Source organism: Eleutherodactylus coqui, chromosome 6, assembly GCF_035609145.1.
Source record: "Eleutherodactylus coqui strain aEleCoq1 chromosome 6, aEleCoq1.hap1, whole genome shotgun sequence".
NCBI classification, from domain to species: Eukaryota; Metazoa; Chordata; class Amphibia; order Anura; family Eleutherodactylidae; genus Eleutherodactylus; species Eleutherodactylus coqui.
Genome location: NC_089842.1, coordinates 189,645,466 through 189,667,108, shown reverse-complemented (window position 1 = coordinate 189,667,108; position 21,643 = coordinate 189,645,466). Strand labels below are relative to the sequence as shown.

General features: G+C 45.0%; 1 protein-coding gene across 1 annotated transcript in view; it reads right to left on the bottom strand.

Moving 5' to 3' along the window:
- Nucleotides 1-3,971: 3,971 nt before the first annotated feature.
- The window catches only part of GPR176 (G protein-coupled receptor 176), a 166,955-nt gene continuing 149,283 nt past the window's right edge, over nucleotides 3,972-21,643 (bottom strand). Inside the window, exon 3 of the mRNA XM_066605843.1 lies at nucleotides 3,972-5,168. Coding sequence (XP_066461940.1) covers nucleotides 4,058-5,168 — 1,111 coding nt within the window. The 3' untranslated portion in view covers nucleotides 3,972-4,057. The remainder of the gene's footprint in view (nucleotides 5,169-21,643) is intronic.

The window sequence follows — 21,643 nt, the reverse complement described above, 5'->3', positions numbered from 1 at the left end:
GAAGTGTTCATTTTTAAGTTGCTCATCTTGTGATCAGTCACTTTTCTTTTCCTGCAAGGTTCTACTGCAAATGGTGCAAATATGTAGTAAATAAATATTGCTTAGGTAGGTCCTGTAAGAAAGCTGGGATGAGGATAAGGCCATGATAGTCTTATATCTACTATAATGCTTTAGCTGATGATGGAACAAACAGAAGTTATTTGTACACTTTAAATGAAAGATAGCCTTTGTCTTGAAGACTCAGCATCACTCGCGCTAGAGAACAATTATTACTTCCTTCTGTTTTCTGTCACCAAATATAGGAAAAGATCTCAGAAGCAGAATGCTATTGGAAAAAGATTCCTTGACCTTTCTGTGGCATTCATTCCACCGTTTTTGGTAACAATGTTACTGATTACTTTCTATTTGTTTTTTTTTAATCAAACTCAGTCTGAAAATTGCTAATTTCTAAGGCACAGCTCGCTTTATGCCACAGTAGTGTCACACATACACATGACTTGACTGCAGTTTTCTCAAGACAGTCTACTTGCTAAGAATATAACGCCTGACATTCTAGGTTATAAAATAGTACACAGGACCGGAGTAGGGCAGAACAACTCCGAAGGAGAATCAGTGGCACACAGGGCAGACTAGTGTACTATGGCCTAGGAAACATGATGGTAGAGATATGAAGTAGGTGCTGCCGGCCTAAGATGCTGGTTGACCATAGGTCATATTAGTGTCTCTCGTTCATACCAATATCTGAGTGTAAATTGATAGGCGTGACCCATTGGCGGATGATTGTAATAATAATAATAATAATCTTTATTTGTTTAGCGCCAATTTATTCTGTATTTAATAGGCTGATGCAAAAGGGATGGATTGATAAGTTTTATTTCAGAACAGCACAGTAAAGCGTTTTAATGTTCGCAGACCTCTTCATCAGACAGCTGGATAATTGCTAAAAATGCAGTAAAGATAATGTAATAGGTGAAATAAAGTAAAAGTATCAGGGAAAGTAAAAATAAAATCAAAGGAATTTATAATTAATAAAAGATGTAGCAATGTCAAATTAACAAAACCAGTACTGATAATAGTGATACACAATAGTTCATGAATAAATGTAATTAAAATGCAAAAAAAAGGCCAACAATAATTTAAAAAGTAGCAATACTAATGGTGTAGAATGTCGTTTGAATTGGTATAATCTCTACGGCACTCCACACTACTAACGACATTCTGCATCATTAGTATTGCTAGTTGTTATTGTCTTATCACTATTTTTATTGGCAAATGATTATATTTTAACATCTTAATTACATTTATTCAGGGAATATTAAGTACCACTATTATCAGTACTAGTTTCCCTTAATTTGAGATTGCTGCAACTTTTATTGTATGCTCCTCTGATTTTTTTATTTTTACTTTCCCTATTACTTTCTCTTTATTTCACATCTTATCCTCACATTATCTTACTTGTGCCACATTTTTAGTAATCATCCAGCTGCCTGATGAAGAGGTCTGCGAACCTCAGAAATGCATTACTGTGCAGGTCTGAAATAAACTTTTATGAACCAATCCCTTTGGCTTCAGCTTACTAAATAAAAATCACCTGCCAATACGTTGCACCAGTGCCGAGCAACTTGCACTCGTCTTACATAGGTTGTAAGGGAGAGCACTCTTTAATAGCCAGCATAACATTTAGCTCAGAATTGACACCCTATTAAGGACATAGAGGAGGTTTGGCAGTATGTAATTTTCTCACTAAAATATCAATTAGATACAAGATACACCTACAGCTACATTATAGAACATGTGATATTATGACATGTAATTCTTAGTTTTACGAGCAATCTCATCTAACGTCTCCATACACTGCACACTCACATAGGCTGAAAACCCATGTTCTGAATGTTGATGGGGACAAAAACTGCTAGATGATTCTCTGGGAGTGACTCATTTTCTGAGATTTAAGAGAATTGGGTAGTTGAAATCTAACTGTGTGAAGCTTATCACCCCAATCATCTACCATAGGGGGAGAGTTGAGAGGCTCCCATACACATTCGATGATTGGCTGGTCCCACCAAAATTAGCAGCTTTGGCCGAATGGCATCTGCTGTGTATGGCCACCCTAACAAATTTTGCTCTTCTATCCCTGTGAACACCCCAAGTAGATGTAGAAGCTGCCTGGATTTCAAAATTACATTAAGTAAACTGGAAAATCAGCTGTTGAAAGGAGAATCTGCTTACTTATCATGACGATCATCTATTCCAGGCAGCCTGCGGTTTTTCAGGATATCTTACTGGGAGAAAATAGAAAGGAATGATACTTGATCGTGCATGCTTTGGGAGATATTTAAACTCATTTGCCCTTGTTTAAATGTTTTTGCAGTATATTCATTTGATGGTCTTTATATATAAATTGGTGGTTGTTTAAACGAAGGTGCCATGACACTCGTTGTAATGCCATGGCTTCTCCATTGTTTATCAAGCACATCCCCACTGTTATATACATTGCTGTGCCTGGGTAATGCAACTTTGCCCATTCAAGTGAACAACCTATCCCAAGCTTAGACCATCAACTTAAAATTTCTGGAAAACCAAATAGGAAATGGGTGGAGATGTATGGTTGCCTTGCAGTGTTCTGGTCCTGAAACTGAATCCAACAAATGACAACATCTGCATGAAGTGTGCATGTTCTTCCTATGTTTCAGTATTTTTATTCTTGGTACTCCAGTTTTAAACTTCAATCTAAAACAATTCTCCTAGATTAAAGTGACCCTCCAGTTTCAGGAGGAAATTCTGTCCCAATACAGGAGGGTGGAGATATCATAGGTATCCTACTTTATTTTCTCCACTTGGCCCTTTGTTGTGCCAGTTCTGGGTTTCAGGTGGCCATTTTTAGACTACCAGAGTTTCTATAGTGCATTGGTAGTCTTTGGCCTACCAATGAGCGGTAGCTGCTCTGTGATTGGCCAGTGCTGCCCACATGATCAGCACTGAGAACTTCAGAGCATCTATTAGATTGCTGGAAAATGGTGACAGCCATGATGGCTACATGAAAATGAAGAACCAAACGGGTAGAATGGAGGGGCCAGGAACAGAAGATAAAGTATAAGTAAGATAGCCCTGCACCCTTCAGTCCCAAGACAGAATTTTGTCTCGAAACTGTAAGGCTGCTTTAATTTACTAATTGGAAATTCAATTGTAAGCTGCATCAGGTTCAGGTACTGATGTGAAAAAATGCACCCTGTGTACAGTGCTAAAGAATATATTGATAAATATGTACATGCAACTAGTAATCTCTAAGTATGAAATGGTCTAGTTCTACTGATCTATTGAAAACTGATGGAACTAAAATGTGGCGTACATAAAAAAAGAAAAAGAGGGGGCTCCCTTTGTTTAGGTGCTGGCTTTTGGCATCTGGGACAGAAAGTGTTTGTTTTCCCATCCATTCCCTTTCCATAACCCTTAAGAAAATTTCAACTCAATTGCTTTCAAGCAATTAAGTTTCTCTAGAGAAGTGAGTCCTGCAGTGGTTCCAACCACCCAGAAGAAAAGAGGGTGAGACCAAACATTACAGGGCCTCCTCTTTTGTGGACCCCGTAGCAGCCGCATACACCCTTTGAGCTAAGCTGCAAACAGAGTAACAGCAATTAGAAACACAATATATATGTTATCGCAAGCTACAGTCATAAGTCATTAATATGATAATTAACCTGAGGCGCTACTGTGTTGTGAGATGAGTTTATATATAGGGTATCTACCTCTGAAGTTCTCATATTTGCCATAGCAAGTGTTGAAGTGAGACCAGGAAGGGTCAGCAGATTGGATACTGAGTAACTGGCAATCTCTTCCAGCACCATAGGAGTTTGAAGCAAACTTCTTCCGTCGCTTGTCACGTTATATTAGAGTTCCACCGAGAGCACACGAGGAAATCTGCCCCAGTACATTGTCCATCTAAATAAGGAACACTTTAATTGTGCATCTCCTTCCTGTCTTGTACCCTATTTGGCAAATGTAAAAAGACTGGAGCTCAGATCCATAGGATCTTTTTGGGTTATATAACTAGGCTTTGCTAGGAGTCCACTTTCGGAAAAATACAAACTTTATTATTCCGGCTTATTTTACGTTCAGCTTTACATTTGGGCTGTTTGGTTTGAATGAGCTCTTCGGGGGTATTTCCAAGAGGAGGTAAAAGACGTTTCTTGCTATTTCTTTTATCAGACAACCATTGTGGGGGCAACTCAAAGGGCCCATATCCAAATTGCATGGAGTACTTGTCATTAAGCAGTTCAGCTTCACCAGGCATCACAGGGGCCACTTGCGATGCAGATTCTGTACACTGAGGAATTAACTTTTGAACCAAAGTTTGTTCTACCTCTTGACTGGTACTGGCCACTGTTTCCTTCAGTTTGTAACTTCTGGAGGCCTCTGACTTGACCTCATTATCCTCTTCATCCTCAACAGATTTAAATATTTGTTGCTGTCCAATATGGAACATCTCCAGAAGCTGACTGCCTGAGCGAACACTGGGCTCCAAATTCACTTCTGCCACTGATCCTAGGTTGACCACATTTCTACGACTATACCGGCGATGGAGTTGCACAATGGTACCCAACACACACTTACGCACAGACTTGTTGACCGTCAAGAACAGAAGAGGGTTCGTGACAAGTGAAACTTTAGGCAACCAAATGGCAGTAAGCATTAGAAAGTCTGAGACATGAGATACATTGAGCACAGTGCGATAAACGACCATTGTCAAATAGGGAACACTGCAGAGAATAAATATAAGGACCATGGACAGCAACATAGCGTGCAACTCCGCCTCCTTTTGGGAAACGTATGGGATAGATATGGAGTTCTGTGGGGTCCTTAAAGCTGCTATGATCACCTTTTTTTTCTGACTTGCACTTAGTGCTCTGCGTATGAGTAACATAAATAGGAAAACCACAGCAACAGGTATCAAAACAGTGGTGACATTGTATACCAGGACATATACCAAGTGGCCGAGAGAGTAGCCCCAAGACTGGGAGCAGGTGGACATGGCATAAATGTCAGTCACATTAGTCACAGCAAAAACGGGGACACTGGCAACAACTGCATGAGTCCAAATGTAGATTAGCAAGTCTCTTGCCTTGGAATCTGAAATCTTCCTCTCAAGTGGGTACAGCACAGAGTAATACCTGCAATGACATCAAAAGATAAGCTTATCTTAAAGAGTCAGATGCTTTTTGGTAACTAAATATTAAAGCCATCAAATACTCAGTGTTTCATGTATAAAATGTTCTTGTGTCACCTCTTCCTTTTTTAAGTTATTAAAAGTGCAATTTAGAAGGTTCTTTGTTTTTTATCTCTTTCTTGCAAAGCTGGACAGCTCCAACTTGGATAGTCACTCGCCTTATTTAAGGTTCCTTTACACAAAATCAATGGGAGTCATGCCTTCTATTACACTTTCGGCTATGACTGCAATGAGGAGCCAGAAGTGTAATAGAAGGCATGACTCCCATTGATTTCAATGTGAGTGAAGCCATCTGTTACACTTCCAGCCTTGATTACTGATGTAGACATCTGGTCCCATATCACTAACAGCAGGCTGAAAAAACAGCCTAAGTTCACCTGCACATGGCACATCCAGATTCCGTGTGCGCATATCCGGCACGGATGACCTTCAGTTCATTGTGGAAATGAATTTAAAATGCTGGCAGACGATCGCGGATTTGATAGGTTTTCCGCATGGATGTACGCCGATGCACAGTGGATCATCCGCGCGGAAAAAAATCATAAGCTCAAGGGTGCCTTCCCCCACCTCCCTGCCTGGTCTCCAAGCAACTTGAGAAGTATCCGCCTACAAATCTGCAATGCACTCGCGGATGTATTGCTGGGCGAATGTTTCCATAGAGATCAATGGAGCCCATCTGCGCAAAAATAGAGCATGCTGTGATTTATTTTCCATTTGCGGAATTCGCAATTCAATACCGCATGTGTGCACAGAGCTGCGGAACCTCATGCTTTCTTATGGGGGACTTTAACAGCGGATCATCGGGTGCCGATTGCGGATTCCGCAATTCAAATCCGCCCATGAGCAGGGGGCCCAAGGGTGGATCCCTGAGTTGCGAATTTCTAGCAATAAATTACTAATGACCTATCCCGAAGGTCCACACAGTGCAAATTTGCTGTGAAAATTCCATTCAGGTTTTCTATTGCAAATCCACACAATTTTGGTGCAGATTTGCATGTGGATTTGCAGCTGCAGATGAGTTTTTAAAAAAGTATACTCTCCTTCTCCATCTTCTCCCCACTCATGTACAGAGGCTTGCCTGCTCCACCGCCAGTCTCTTGGCCTCCAAGGGAGGACATCTCGACCCGTGTGATCGCTGCAGCCGCTAACTAGTTACAGCAGTCACATTTCTACACATCAGATAACTGCTGGAGGCCAGGATGCAGAGACCGCTAGGAGACCAGGCAAGTCTCTGACAGTTATTGCCTTCTCTCCGATCCATCCCACCTGGGCATTACCCCATGATGTGCCAGAGTTTTTCTTTGCACTCTATAATGTTTTAAATATTAAAAAATGGATGAAAGTGATTTTTCACATTAAAGGGGTTGTGCGGGAATTCAACAAAAATGCCAACATCCGTCACTGCATCTCTAGACAGGAGGGAGAAGAGAGTCCGTATGTTTAAAAAAGTGTGCAGATCCGCGCTCTGAGAATAAGCACTTAGCAACGAATTTATTGACACATATACACAACGCGTTTCATCCCTACATATGGGACTTTTTCAAGTGACACTCCAGTTTGGAGCCACTTAAACCATTATGTGATAGAATTAAATGCTGGGTGATTCCTTTTCAGAAAGTTAGTATTGCAATGACTTTCTTTACCGTCAGGACTGATCATGTGGTCGCCATAAAGTTCAGTTTCAAGTTTATGATTACTGCGGGGGCTGTCATCAGATTATAAAATGTCATTTACTGCGGGCGACAGGTTCCTTTATGTAATTAGACTGGTTAGTAAGATTATGGACTTTGATTACTCTGTCTCCACAATGCAGACTACTGCACATGGCTCCATACATCAGCGCAGTCCATGGAAAATTAAGATTTCCTCCATCTCTATTGTATTGATCCATTACAATAGTTATGCTAGAAACTGTACTAATAACATTATTATATATATATATAAAATTGAATGTATGCGTGTCTGTCTGTCTGTGTGTCTGTCTGTGTGTTTGTCCTTTATGCTCTACTACACCATTCATCCGATCGCCATGAAACTTTGGGAAGTTGTTGAGTACACTCCTGGGAAGATTATAGGCATAGTACAAATATTCTATGATAAATGGCGCGTGCGCAAGCGTCGTCGACAGTTACGACCCCCCCACGTAGATCGTTCAATTTCCATCATTGCCACTAATTCTCTCACTTCCCGATGTTGTAGAAACATGAAATTTGGCACGAGCATTGATTATGTCATAAATAGGAAAAGGTAATGGGTCCCAACTCGATTATTCAATTCTAAGCGCCAAAGAATTAGCGTCCAAATTTTACGTACGGAATCTAATTTTCTCGCTTCCCAATGTCATGGAAACTTAAAATTTGGCACAAGCATTGATTATGTCATAAATAGGAAAAGTTAATGGGTCCCAACTCGATTATTCAATTGTAAGCGCCAAAGAATTAGCGTCCAAATTTTACGTACGGAATGTAATTTTCTCGCTTCCTAATGTCATAGAAACTTGAAATTTGGCACGAGCATTGATTATGTCAAAAATAGGAAAAGCTAATGGGTCCCAACTCAATTATTCAATTCTATGCGCAAAAGAATTAGCGTTCAAATTTTACGTACGGAATGTAATTTTCTCACATAGAAACTTGAAATTTGGCACAAGCATTGATTATGTCATAAATAGGAAAAGTTAATGGGTCCCAACTCAATTATTAAATTGTAAGCGCCAAAGAATTAGCGTCCAAATTTTACGTACAGAATGTAATTTTCTCGCTTCCCAATGTCATAGAAACTTGAAATTTGGCACGGGCATTGAATATGTCATAAATAGCAAACGCTAATGGGTCCCAACTCGATTATTCAATTCTATGCGCCAAAGAATTAGCGTCCAAATTTTACGTACGGAATGTAATTTTCTCACATAGAAACTTGAAATTTGGCACGGGCATTGAATATGTCATAAATAGGAAAAGCTAATGGGTCCCAACTCGATTATTCAATTCTATGCGCAAAAGAATTAGCGTCCAAATTTTACGTACGGAATGTCATTTTCTCACATAGAAACTTGAAATTTGGCACGGGCATTCAATATGTCATAAATAGGAAAAGCTAATGGGTCCCAACTCGATTATTTAATTCTATACGCAAAAGAATTAGCGTCCAAATTTTACGTACGGAATGTAGTTTTCTCACATAGGAACTTGAAATTTGGCACGGGCATTGAATATGTCATAAATAGGAAAAGCTAATGGGTCCACACTCCATTATTCAATTCTATGCGCAAAAGAATTAGCGTCCAAATTTTACGTACGGAATGTAATTTTCTCACATAGAAACTTGAAATTTGGCACGGGCATTGAATATGTCATAAATAGGAAAAGCTAATGGGTCCCAACTCCATTATTCAATTCTATACGCAAAAGAATTCGCGTCCAAATTTTACGTACGGAATGTCATTTTCTCACATAGAAACTTGAAATTTGGCACGGGCATTGAATATGTCATAAATAGGAAACGCTAATGGGTCCCAACTCGAATATTCCATTCTATGCGCAAAAGAATTAGCGTCCAAATTTTACGTACGGAATGTCATTTTCTCACATAGAAACATGACATTTGGCACGGGCATTCAATATGTCATAAATAGGAAAAGCTAATGGGTCCCAACTCGATTATTCAATTCTATGCGCCAAAGAATTAGCGTCCAAATTTTATATACGGAATGTAATTTTCTCACATAGAAACTTGAAATTTGGCACGGGCATTGAATATGTCATAAATAGGAAAAGCTAATGGGTCCCAACTCCATTATTCAATTCTATGCGCAAAAGAATTAGCGTCCAAATTTTACGTACGGAATGTCATTTTCTCACATAGAAACTTGAAATTTGGCACGGGCATTGAATATGTCATAAATAGGAAACACTAATGGGTCCCAACTCGAATATTCGATTCTATGTGCAAAAGAATTAGCGTCCAAATTTTACGTACGGAATGTCATTTTCTCACATAGAAACATGAAATTTGGCACGGGCATTCAATATGTCATAAATAGGAAAAGCTAATGGGTCCCAACTCGATTATTCAATTCTATGCGCCAAAGAATTAGCGTCCAAATTTTACGTACGGAATGTAATTTTCTCACATAGAAATTCGAAATTTGGCACGGGCATTGAATATGTCATAAATAGGAAAAGCTAATGGGTCCCAACTCGATTATTCAATTCTATGCGCAAAAGAATTAGCGTCCAAATTTTACGTACGGAATGTAATTTTCTCACATAGAAATTCGAAATTTGGCACGGGCATTGATTATGCCATAAATAGGAAAAGTTAATGGGTCCCAAGTCGATTATTCAATTCTAAGCGCAAAACAATTAGCGTCCAAATTTTACGCACGGAATCTAATTCTCTCACTTCCTGATATATATAAATGAATGTATGTCTGTCTGTCTGTCCTTTATGCATTACTACACCATTCATCCAATTGCCATGAGATTTTTGAAAGTTGCTGTGTACACTCCAGGGAAGATTACTGGCATAGTACAACTATCCTATGATAGGTGCCGCTCGTGCGAGCATCGTCGACAGTTATTCCCCCCAGACAAAGATCGTTTGATTTCCATCTCAAGCACGAAAGCAAAAGGCATTACCAGCAACGGGATGAGTGTTTAACCATAAAATGATGCATCCGCCGAACATTTCGCAAGACAATTGCTGGATATTGAGAATGCTGAGGTAAAATGAAAGCTGTGCTGTGATTGGTTGCTATTTCTTATTCTGCTGAGGTTGCATGAAAGCTGTGCTGCGATTCGTTGTTATATATTATACCACTGAGGTAACATGAAAGCTGCGCTGTGATTGGTTGCTATTTTTTATATTGCTGAGGCAGAATAAAAGTTGCGCTGTGATTGGTTGTTATTTCTCTTACTGCTGAGGTAACATGAAAGCTGCGCTGTGATTGGTTGTTATATTTTATACTGCTAAGGTAACATGAAAGCTGCGCTGTGATTGGTTGTTATATATTATACCACTGAGGTAACATGAAAGCTGCGCTGTGATTGGTTGTTATCTAGATATAAAAACGAATGAATGTATGTCTGTCTTCGCAGCAACGCGCGACGGGTAAGCTACTCTATATATATAACATTGAATGTATGCGTGTCTGTCTGTGTGTTTGTCCTTTATGCGCTACTACACCATTCATCCGATCGCCATGAAACTTTGGGAAGTTGCTGAGTACACTCCTGGGAAGATTATAGGCATAGTACAACTATCCTACGATAAATGGCGCACGTGCGAGCATCGTCGACAGTTACGCCCCCCCAAGTAGATCGTTCGATTTCGATCATTGCCACTAATTCTCTCACTTCGCGATGTCATAGAAACTTGAAATTTGGCACGAGCATTGATGATGTCATAAATAGGAAAAGTTAGTGGGTCCCAACTCAATTATTCAATTCTAAGCGCCAAAGAATTAGCGTCCAAATTTTACGTACGGAATCTAATTCTCTCACTTCCCAATGTCATAGAAACGTGAAATTTGGCACGAGCCATGATTATGTCATAAATAGGAAAAGGTAATGAGTGCCAAACCGATTATTCAATTCTAAGCGCCAAATAATTAGCGTCCAAATTTTACGTACGGAATCTAATTTTCTCGCTTCCCAATGTCATAGAAACTTGAAATTTGGCACGGGCATTGAATATGTCATAAATAGCAAACGCTAATGGGTCCCAACTCGATTATTCAATTCTATGCGCCAAAGAATTAGCATCCAAATTTTACGTATGGAATCTAATTTTCTCACATAGAAACTTGAAATTTGGCACGAGCATTGATTATGTCATAAATAGGAAACGCTAATGGGTCCCAACTCGATTATTCAATTCTATGCGCCAAAGAATTAGCATCCAAATTTTACGTACGGAATCTAATTTTCTCACATAGAAACTTGAAATTTGGCACGGGCATTGAATATGTCATAAATAGGAAATGCTAATGGGTCCCAACTCGATTATTCAATTCTATGCACCAAAGAATTAGCGTCCAAATTTTACGTATGGAATGTAATTTTCTCACATAGAAACTTGAAATTTGGCACGGGCATTGAATATGTCATAAATAGGAAACGCTAATGGGTCCCAACTCGATTATTCGATTCTATGCGCCAAAGAATTAGCGTCCAAATTTTACGTACAAAATGTAATTTTCTCACATAGAAACTTGAAATTTGGCACGGGCATTCAATATGTTATAAATAGGAAAAGCTAATGGGTCCCAACTCCATTATTCAATTCTATGCGCAAAAGAATTAGCGTCCAAATTTTACGTACGGAATGTAATTTTCTCTCATAGAAACTTGAAATTTGGCACGGGCATTGAATATGTCATAAATAGGAAAAGCTAATGGGTCCCAACTCCATTATTCAATTCTATGCGCAAAAGAATTAGCGTCCAAATTTTACGTACGGAATGTCATTTTCTCACATAGAAACTTGAAATTTGGCACGGGCATTGATTATGCCATAAATAGGAAAAGTTAATGGGTCCCAAGTCGATTATTCAATTCTATGCGCAAAAGAATTAGCGTCCAAATTTTACGTACGGAATGTAATTTTCTCACTTCCTGATATATATAAATGAATGTATGTCTGTCTGTCTGTCCTTTATGCATTACTACACCATTCATCCAATTGCCATGAGACTTTGGGAAGTTGCTGAGTACACTGCTGGGAAGATTACTGGCATAGTACAACTATCCTACGATAGGTGCCGCGCATACAAGCATCGTCGACAGTCATGCCCCCCAGACAAAGATCGTTTGATTTCCATCTCAAGCACGAAAGCAAAAGGCATTACGAGCAACGGGATGCGCGTTCAACCAGAAAATGATGCATCCGCCGAACGTTTCGCAAGACAATTGCTGGATATTGAGAATGCTGAGGTAAAATGAAAGCTGTGCTGTGATTGGTTGCTATTTCTTATACTGCTGAGGTAACATGAAAGCTGTGCTGTGATTGGTGGCTACTTCTTATACTACTGAGGTTGCATGAAAGCTGTGCTGCGATTGGTTGTTATATATTATACCACTGAGGTAACATGAAAGCTGCGCTGTGATTGGTTGCTATATATAATACCGCAGAGGTAACATGAAAGCTGCGCTGTGATTGGTTGCTATTTTTTATATTGCTGAGGCAGAATAAAAGTTGCACTGTGATTGGTTGTTATTTCTCTTACTGCTAAGGTAACATGAAAGCTGCGCTGTGATTGGTTGTTATATATTATACCACTGAGGTAACATGAAAGCTGCGCTGTGATTGGTTGTTATCTAGATATATAAAAACGAATGAATGTATGTCTGTCTTCGCAGCAACGCGCGACGGGTAAGCTAGTCTATATATATAAAATTGAATGTATGCGTGTGTGTCTGTCTGTTTGGCCCTTATGCGCTACTACTAGAGATGAGCGAACGTACTCGTCCGAGCTTGATATTCGTGCGAATATTAGGGTGTTCGGGATGCTCGTTACTCGTAACGAGTACCACGCGATGTTCTGGTTACTTTCAGTTTCCTCTCTGAGACGTTAGCGCGCTTTTCTGGCCAATTGAAAGACAGGGAAGGCATTACAACTTCCCCCTGTAACGTTCAAGCCCTATACCACCCCCTGCTGTGAGTGGCTGGGAAGATCAGATGTCACCCGAGTATAAAAGTCGGCCCCTCCCGCGGCTCGCCACACATGCCTTGTGAGTCAGCTGAGGGACAGTGCTGCTGTTGCCTGAGCTGCTGTAGGGAGAGTGTTAGTAGTGAGTGTAGGCTTCAAGAACCCCAAAGGTCCTTCTTAGGGCCACATCTACCTGTGTGCAGGCTGCTGCTAGCAGTGGTTTTTTTTTTCTTTTCTCAAAATCGGCAGTGCAGAGCATTGCACCCGGCATTAGGGACAGAAGTGGTGCTTAGGCAGGGAGAGTGTTAGGAGTGAGTGTAGCCTTCAAGAACCTCAACGGTCCTTTCTAGGGCCAAATTTAACCATGTGCAGTACTGTGCTGGCTGCTGTTAGCAGTGTTGCATTTTTTTTTTTCTAAAAATCGTCTGTGCAGAGCATTGCACCCTCCATTGATACTACAGGGACAGAATTGTGTAGGCAGGGCCACAACACAGTTATTGTTCATTGAATATACGCAGTGGGGCCCTCCCTTTGCAAAAAAGCAGGGAAAAAATTATATTTGGCCTGCCTGTGTCAGTCCTAAGGTCTCCGTGTACGTGTGTGCTGCGTGGAGAACGTACAAAAATCAAACGCAACCAGCTACGGTTTACTGCAGGCTTGCGCCATTGTCTTTCCTGACTGACAAATACCTGCTCTGCCAGAGTTAATAACTCTGCTACACTAAAGTTGTGTGACACTTTTTCAGGGCCACACCACAGTTATAAAAGTTATTGTTCATTGAATATACGCAGTAGGGACCTCCCTTTGCAAAAAAGCGAAAAAATTATATTTGGCCTGCCTGTGTCAGTCCTAAAGTCTCCGTGTACGTGTGTGCTGCGTGGAGAACGTACAAAAATCAAACGCAACCAGCTACGGTTTACTGCAGGCTTGCGCCATTGTCTTTCCTGACTGGCAAATACCTGCTCTGCCAGAGTTAATAACTCTGCTACACTAAAGTTGTGTGACACTTTTTCAGGGCCACACCACAGTTATTAAATGTATTGTTCATTGAATATCCGCAGTGGGGCCTTCCCTTTGCAAAAAAGCGAAAAAATTATATTTGGCCTGCAGGCTTGCGCCAATTTATTTCCTGCCTGGGAAATCAAATCACTGGTAATACAGCATGCTGAGGGGTAGGGGTAGGCCTAGAGGACGTGGACGCGGCCGAGGACGCGGAGGGCCAAGTGAGGGTGTGGGCACAGGCCGAGCTCCTGATCCAGGTGTGTCGCAGCCGACTGCTGCGCGATTAGGAGAGAGGCACGTTTCTGGCGTCCCCACATTCATCGCCCAATTAATGGGTCCACGCGGGAGACCTTTATTAGAAAATGAGCAGTGTGAGCAGGTCCTGTCCTGGATGGCAGAAAGTGCTTCGAGCAAGCTATCATCCACCCACAGTTCTGCGCCGTCCAGTGCTGCAAATCCGAATCCTCTGTCTGCTGCTCCTCCTTCCTCCCAGCCTCCTCACTCCACTACAATGACACATGCTCAGGAGCGGGAACACTCCCAGGAACTTTTCTAGGGCCCCTGCTCAGATTGGGCAGCAGTGGTTCCTCTACCACCAGAGGAGTTTATCGTCACTGATGCCCAACCATTGGAAAGTTCCCGGGGTCCGGGGGATGAGGCTGGGGACTTCCGGCAACTGTCTCAAGACCTTTCAGTGGGTGAGGAGGACGATGACGATGAGACACAGTTGTCTTGCAGTGAGGTAGTAGTAAGGGCAGTAAGTCCGAGGGAGCAGCGCACAGAGGATTCGGAGGAAGAGCAGCAGGACGATGAGGTGACTGACCCCACCTGGTGTGCAACGCCTACACAGGACAGGTCTTCAGAGGGGGAGGCACGGGCAGCAGCAGGGCAGGTTGCAAGAGGCAGTGCGTTGGCCAGGGGTAGAGGCAGGGCCAGACCGAATAATCCACCAAGTGTTTCCCAAAGCGCCCCCTCGCGCCATGCCACCCTGCAGAGGCCGAGGTGCTCTAAGGTCTGGCAGTTTTTCACAGAGACGCCTGACGACCGACGAACAGTGGTGTGCAACCTTTGTCGCGCCAAGATCAGCCGGGGAGCCACCACCAACAGCCTCACCACCACCAGCATGCGCAGACATATGATGGCCAAGCACCCCACAAGGTGGGACGAAGGCCGTTCACCGCCTCCGGTTTGCACCGCTGCCTCTCCCCCTGTGCCCCAACCTGCCACTGAGATACAACCCCCCTCTCAGGACACAGGCACGACCGTCTCATGGCCTGCACCCACACCCTCACCTCCGCTGTCCTCGGCCCAATCCAGCAATGTCTCGCACCGCACCGTCCAGCCGTCACTAGCGCAACTGTTGGAGCGCAAGCGCAAGTACGCCGCCACGCACCCGCACGCTCAATCGTTAACCGTCCACATAGCCAAATTTATCAGCCTTGAGATGCTGCCGTATAGGGTTGTGGAAACGGAGTTCTTCAAAGCTATGATGGCGGCGGCGGCCCCGCGCTACTCAGTTCCCAGTCGCCACTACTTTTCCCGATGTGCCGTCCCAGCCCTGCACGACCACGTCTCCCGCAACATTGTACGCGCCCTCACCAATGCGGTTAGTGGCAAGGTCCACTTAACTACGGACACGTGGACAAGCACAGGCGGGCAGGGCCACTACATCTCCCTGACGGCACATTGGGTGAATTTAGTGGAGGCTGGGACAGAGTCAGAGCCTGGGACCGCTCACGTCCTACCCACCCCCAGAATTGCGGGCCCCAGCTCGGTGGTGGTATGTTCGGCGGTGTATGCTTCTTCCACTAAAGCACCCTCCTCCTCCTCCTCCTCAACCTCTGTCTCGCAATCTAGATGTGTCAGCAGCAGCAGTACGTCGCCAGCAGTCGGTGTCGCGCGGCGTGGCAGCACAGTGGTGGGCAAGCGTCAGCAGGCCGTGCTGAAACTACTCAGCTTAGGAGATAGGAGGCACACGGCCCACGAACTGCTGCAGGGTCTGACAGAGCAGACCGACCGTTGGTTTGCGCCGCTGAGCCTCCAACCGGGCATGGTCGTGTGTGACAACGGCCGTAACCTGGTGGCGGCTCTGCAGCTCGGCAGCCTCACGCACGTGCCATGCCTGGCCCACGTCTTTAATTTGGTGGTTCAGCGCTTTCTGAAAAGCTACCCACGCTTGTCAGACCTGCTCGTAAAGGTGCGCCAGCTCTGCGCACATTTCCGCAAGTCCCACACGGACGCTGCCACCCTGCGCACCCTGCAACATCGCTTTAATCTGCCAGTGCACCGACTGCTGTGCGACGTGCCCACACGGTGGAACTCTACGCTCCACATGTTGGCTAGGCTCTATGAGCAGCATAGAGCTATAGTGGAATACCAACTCCAACATGGGCGGCGCAGTGGGAGTCAGCCTCCTCAATTCTTTTCAGAAGAGTGGGCCTGGTTGGCAGACATCTGCCAGGTCCTTCGAAACTTTGAGCAGTCTACCCAGGTGGTGAGCGGCGATGCAATCATTAGCATCACCATTCCTCTGTTATGCATCTTGAGAACTTCCCTGCAAACCATAAAGGCAGCCGCTTTGCGCTCGGAAACCGAGCCGGGGGAAGACAGTATGTCGCTGGATAGTTAGAGCACCCTCCTGTCTATATCTCAGCGCGTTCAGGAGGAGGAGGAGCATGAGGAGGATGAGGAGGAGGGGGAAGAGACAGCTTGGCCCACTGCTGACGGTACCCATGCTGCTTGCCTTTCATCATTTCAGCGTGTATGGCCGGAGGAGGAGGAGGAGGAGGAGGAGGAGGATCCTGAAAGTGATCTTCCTAGTGAAGACAGCCATGTGTTGCGTACAGGTACCCTGGCACACATGGCTGACTTCATGTTAGGATGCCTTTCTCGTGAAACTCGTATTCAATGCATTCTGGCCACTACGGATTACTGGGTGTACACACTGCTCGACCCACGCTATAAGGAGAACCTTCCCACTCTCATTCCCGAAGAGGAAAGGGGTTCGAGAGTGTTGCTATACCACAGGACCCTGGCGGACAAGCTGATGGTAAAATTCCCATCCGACAGCGGTAGTGGCAGAAGGCGCAGTTCCGAGGGCCAGGTAGCAGGGGAAGTGCGTAGATCGAGCAGCATGTACAGCCCAGGCAGTGCAACAGTCTTTAAGGGCCTGGCCAGCTTTATGGCTCCCCAGCAAGACTGTGTCACCACTCCCCAGTCAAGGCTGAGTCGGCGGGAGCACTGTAAAAGGATGGTGAGGGAGTACGTAGCCGATCGCACGACCATCCTCGGTGACGCCTCTGCCCCCTACAACTACTGGGTGTCGAAGCTGGACACGTGGCCTGAACTAGCGCTGTATGCCCTGGAGGTGCTTGCTTGTCCTGCGGCTAGCGTCTTGTCGGAGAGGGTGTTTAGTGCGGCTGGGGGAATCTTCACGGATAAGCGTACCCGCCTGTCAACCGACAGTGCCGACAGGCTTACACTCATCAAGATGAACAAAGCCTGGATTTCCCCAGACTTCTCTTCTCCACCAGTGGACAGCAGCGATACGTAAGCAATACGTAGGCTGCACCCGCGGATGGAAGCTACGTTCTCTCTCACCATCCAAAACGGGGACATTTCTGCTTCATCAATCTGTGTCTAATATTCCTCCTCCTCCTCCGGCTCCTCCTCCTGAAACCTCGCGTAATCTCGCTGAACGGGCAATTTTTCTTAGGGCCACAAGGCTCACTCATCTAATTTTTCTAAACAATTTTTATATGTTTCAATGCTCTTAAAAGCGTTGAAACTTTAACTTGAACCAATTTTTCGTTAAACTGGGCTGCCTCCAGGCCTAGTTACCACTTAAGCCACATTAACCAAAGCGATTAATGGGTTTCACCTGCCATCTTGGTTGGGCATGGCCAATTTTTACTGAGGTACATTAGTACTGTTGGTACACCAATTTTTTGGGGCCCTCACCTACAGTGTAATCATAGCAATTTGTATGTTCTTCGCCTGCACTCATGGTACAGAAGTGTGTGTGGGGTTGGCCTACACTTTAGCTACATAAATGTAACTTGGGCCTTGGCTATACTGCAGCTACTGAAATGGAACTGAGACTGCGCTCCCACTATACTGCTGCTTCGGAATTGTTACTGGGGCCTGTCTTGAGTGCTACTATTGCTGACATGGAACGAAGACTGCGCTCCCACTATACTGCTGCTTCGGAATTGTTACTGGGGCCTGTCTTGAGTGCTACTATTGCTGACATGGAACGAAGACTGCGCTCCCGCTATACTGCTGCTTCGGAATTGTTACTGGGGCCTGTCTTGAGTGCTAAAATTGCTGACATGGAACGAAGACTGCGCTCCCGCTATACTGCTGCTTCGGAATTGTTACTGGGGCCTGTCTTGAGTGCTACTATTGCTGACATGGAACGAAGACTGCGCTCCCGCTATACTGCTGCTTCGGAATTGTTACTGGGGCCTGTCTTGAGTGCTACTATTGCTGACATGGAACGAAGACTGCGCTCCCGCTATACTGCTGCTTCGGAATTGTTACTGGGGCCTGTCTTGAGTGCTACTATTGCTGACATGGAACGAAGACTGCGCTCCTCCTATAATGCTGCTAGTGATATGTTAGTGGGGCCTGTCCTAATGCTACGGCTGAAATGTTACGAATTATGGGCTCTGCCTATACCGCTGCTAATGGTATTTCTCTGGGGTGTGGAAACAGAGGCTTCCCAAAGACATGATGGCGGCGAGGCCATTTCCCACCAACGCGGTTACTGTTAAGGTGCATATAACCACGGACACGTGAAGAGGACACGTAGTGCCTCAAAAACATCCCCCTCCTCCTCCAACAGGGAAAACATTCTTGCCAAATGCCTTTGCATTGGTTCGTCTGGTGGCAGTCCAAGAATTTCACCTTTACCGACACTACAAGAGAGCCCCCCCACCATCCCCCCGCCACGGCCCACTTAATCCTGGCCACATTCCGAAAACCAACAAAATACAACCGCGCTACTAGGTCCGCAGTCACCACCACATTACCACCAACGCGGTTACTGTTAAGGTGCATATAACCACGGACACGTGGAGAGGAAACGTAGTGCCTCAAAAACATCCCCCTCCTCCTCCAACAGGGAAAACATTCTTGGCAAATGCCTTTGCATTGGTTCGTCTGGTGGCAGTCCAAGAATTTCACCTTTACCGACACTACAAGAGAGCCCCCCCACCATCCCCCCGCCACGGCCCACTTAATCCTGGCCACATTCCGAAAACCAACAAAATACAACCGCGCTACTAGGTCCGCAGTCACCACCACATTACCACCAACGCGGTTACTGTTAAGGTGCATATAACCACGGACACGTGGAGAGGACACGTAGTGCCTCAAAATCATCCCCCTCCTCCAACAGGGAAAACATTCTTGGCAAATGCCTTTGCATTGGTTCGTCTGGTGGTAGTCCAAGAATTTCACCTTTACCGACACTACAAGAGAGCCCCCCCACCATCCCCCCGCCACGGCCCACTTAATCCTGGCCACATTCCGAAAACCAACAAAATACAACCGCGCTACTAGGTCCGCAGTCACCACCACATTACCACCAACGCGGTTACTGTTAAGGTGCATATAACCACGGACACGTGGAGAGGACACGTAGTGCCTCAAAAACATCCCCCTCCTCCAACAGGGAAAAAATTCTTGGCAAATGCCTTTGCATTGGTTCGTCTGGTGGTAGTCCAAGAATTTCACCTTTACCGACACTACAAGAGAGCCCCCCCACCATCCCCCCGCCACGGCCCACTTAATCCTGGCCACATTCCGAAAACCAACAAAATACAACCGCGCTACTAGGTCCGCAGTCACCACCACATTACCACCAACGCGGTTACTGTTAAGGTGCATATAACCACGGACACGTGGAGAGGACACGTAGTGCCTCAAAAACATCCCCCTCCTCCTCCAACAGGGAAAACATTCTTGGCAAATGCCTTTGCATTGGTTCGTCTGGTGGCAGTCCAAGAATTTCACCTTTACCGACACTACAAGAGAGCCCCCCCACCATCCCCCCGCCACGGCCCACTTAATCCTGGCCACATTCCAAAAACCAACAAAATACAACCGCGCTACTAGGTCCGCAGTCACCACCACATTACCACCAACGCGGTTACTGTTAAGGTGCATATTACCAGTCTGACTGGGGCATGCAGACACCTTGACAGAATGAATAGTGTGTGGCACATAGGTTCCCCATTGCTATGCCCACGTGTGCAGCTCCTGATGGCGGTGGCACAGGATTCTATTTCTCATTGCTTCTGTACAGCATTGTGGGCTATCGCCCCGCCCCTTTTAAAGAGGGTCGCTGCCTAGCCGTGCCAACCCCTCTGCAGTGTGTGCCTGCGGTTCCTCCTCATGGCAGACGCACTTCTAAATAGACATGAGGGTGGTGTGGCATGAGGGCAGCTGAAGGCTGCGCAGGGACACTTTGGTGTGCGCTGTGGGGGGGGAGGGGGGGCGGTTGGTCAGCATTAGAGATGAGCGAACGCGTTCGTCCGAGCTTGCTATTCGTGCGAATATTAGGGTGTTCGGGATGTTCGTTATTCGTAACGAACACCATGCGGTGTTCTGGTAAATTAAACTTTCTTCCCTGAGACGTTAGCGCTTTTTTTTGGCCAATATAAAGACAGGGAAGGCATTACAACTTCCCCCTGCAACGTTTAAGCCCTATACCACCCCCCTGCTGTGAGTGGCTGGGGAGATAAGGTGTCCGCCTGATATGAAAGTCTGCCCCTCCCGCTGCTCGCTATGGATGCATTCTATATGCGCTCAATGGGGCCAGCGGCAGCAGCGCTGACCCCATTGAGAACATATAGAAGACAAATCCTTCTTCTCTGGCACAGCTGTAACAGCTGTAGCAGAGAAGAACGATGTTTGCCCATTGAATTCAATGGAACCGGCAATACAGCCGACTCCACTGAATGCAATGGGCTGCCGGCGATCGCAGGATGAATGGTCGGAAAGGGGTTAAATATATAACCCCTTTCCTGCAATTCATCCAGAAATGTGTTACACTAAAAATATATACCGGCGTATAAGGCGACCGGGCGTATAAGACGACCCCCCAACTGTCACCTTATACGCCGGCAATACAGTGGAGAAAAGAATAAAAAGCATTACTTACGTTTTTAGATGATCTGCGGCGCTCCTGCAGGCTGTCGCTCCCTCCTAATCCACGGCAGAGTATTCCTTTCTCCACGAAAGACTTTAAATCCCTGCCTCCAGAAAGACACGTGCCTTCAGCCAATCACAGCCAATGACAATGATGTCATTGAATGGCTGTGATTGGCTGTGTTTCTGGAGGCGGGGATTTCAAGGCTTGAAATCCCCGCCTCCAGAAACACAGCCAATCACAGCCATTCAATGACATCATTGTCATTGGCTGTGATTGGCTGAAGGCACATGTGCTTCTGGAGGCAGGGATTTAAAGTCTTTCGTGGAGAAAGCTTGTCTGCCGTGGACCAGGAGGGAGTGACAGCCTGCAGGAGCGCCGCAGATCATCTAAAAACGTAAGTAATGCTTTTTATTCTTTGCTCCACTGTATTACCGGCGTATAAGGTGACAGTTGGGGGGTCGTCTTATACGCCCCGTCGCCTTATACGCCGGTATATATTTTTAGTGTAACACATTTCTGGATGAATTGCAGGAAAGGGGTTATATATTTAACCCCTTTCCGACCATTCATCCTGCGATCGCCGGCAGCCCATTGCATTCAGTGGAGT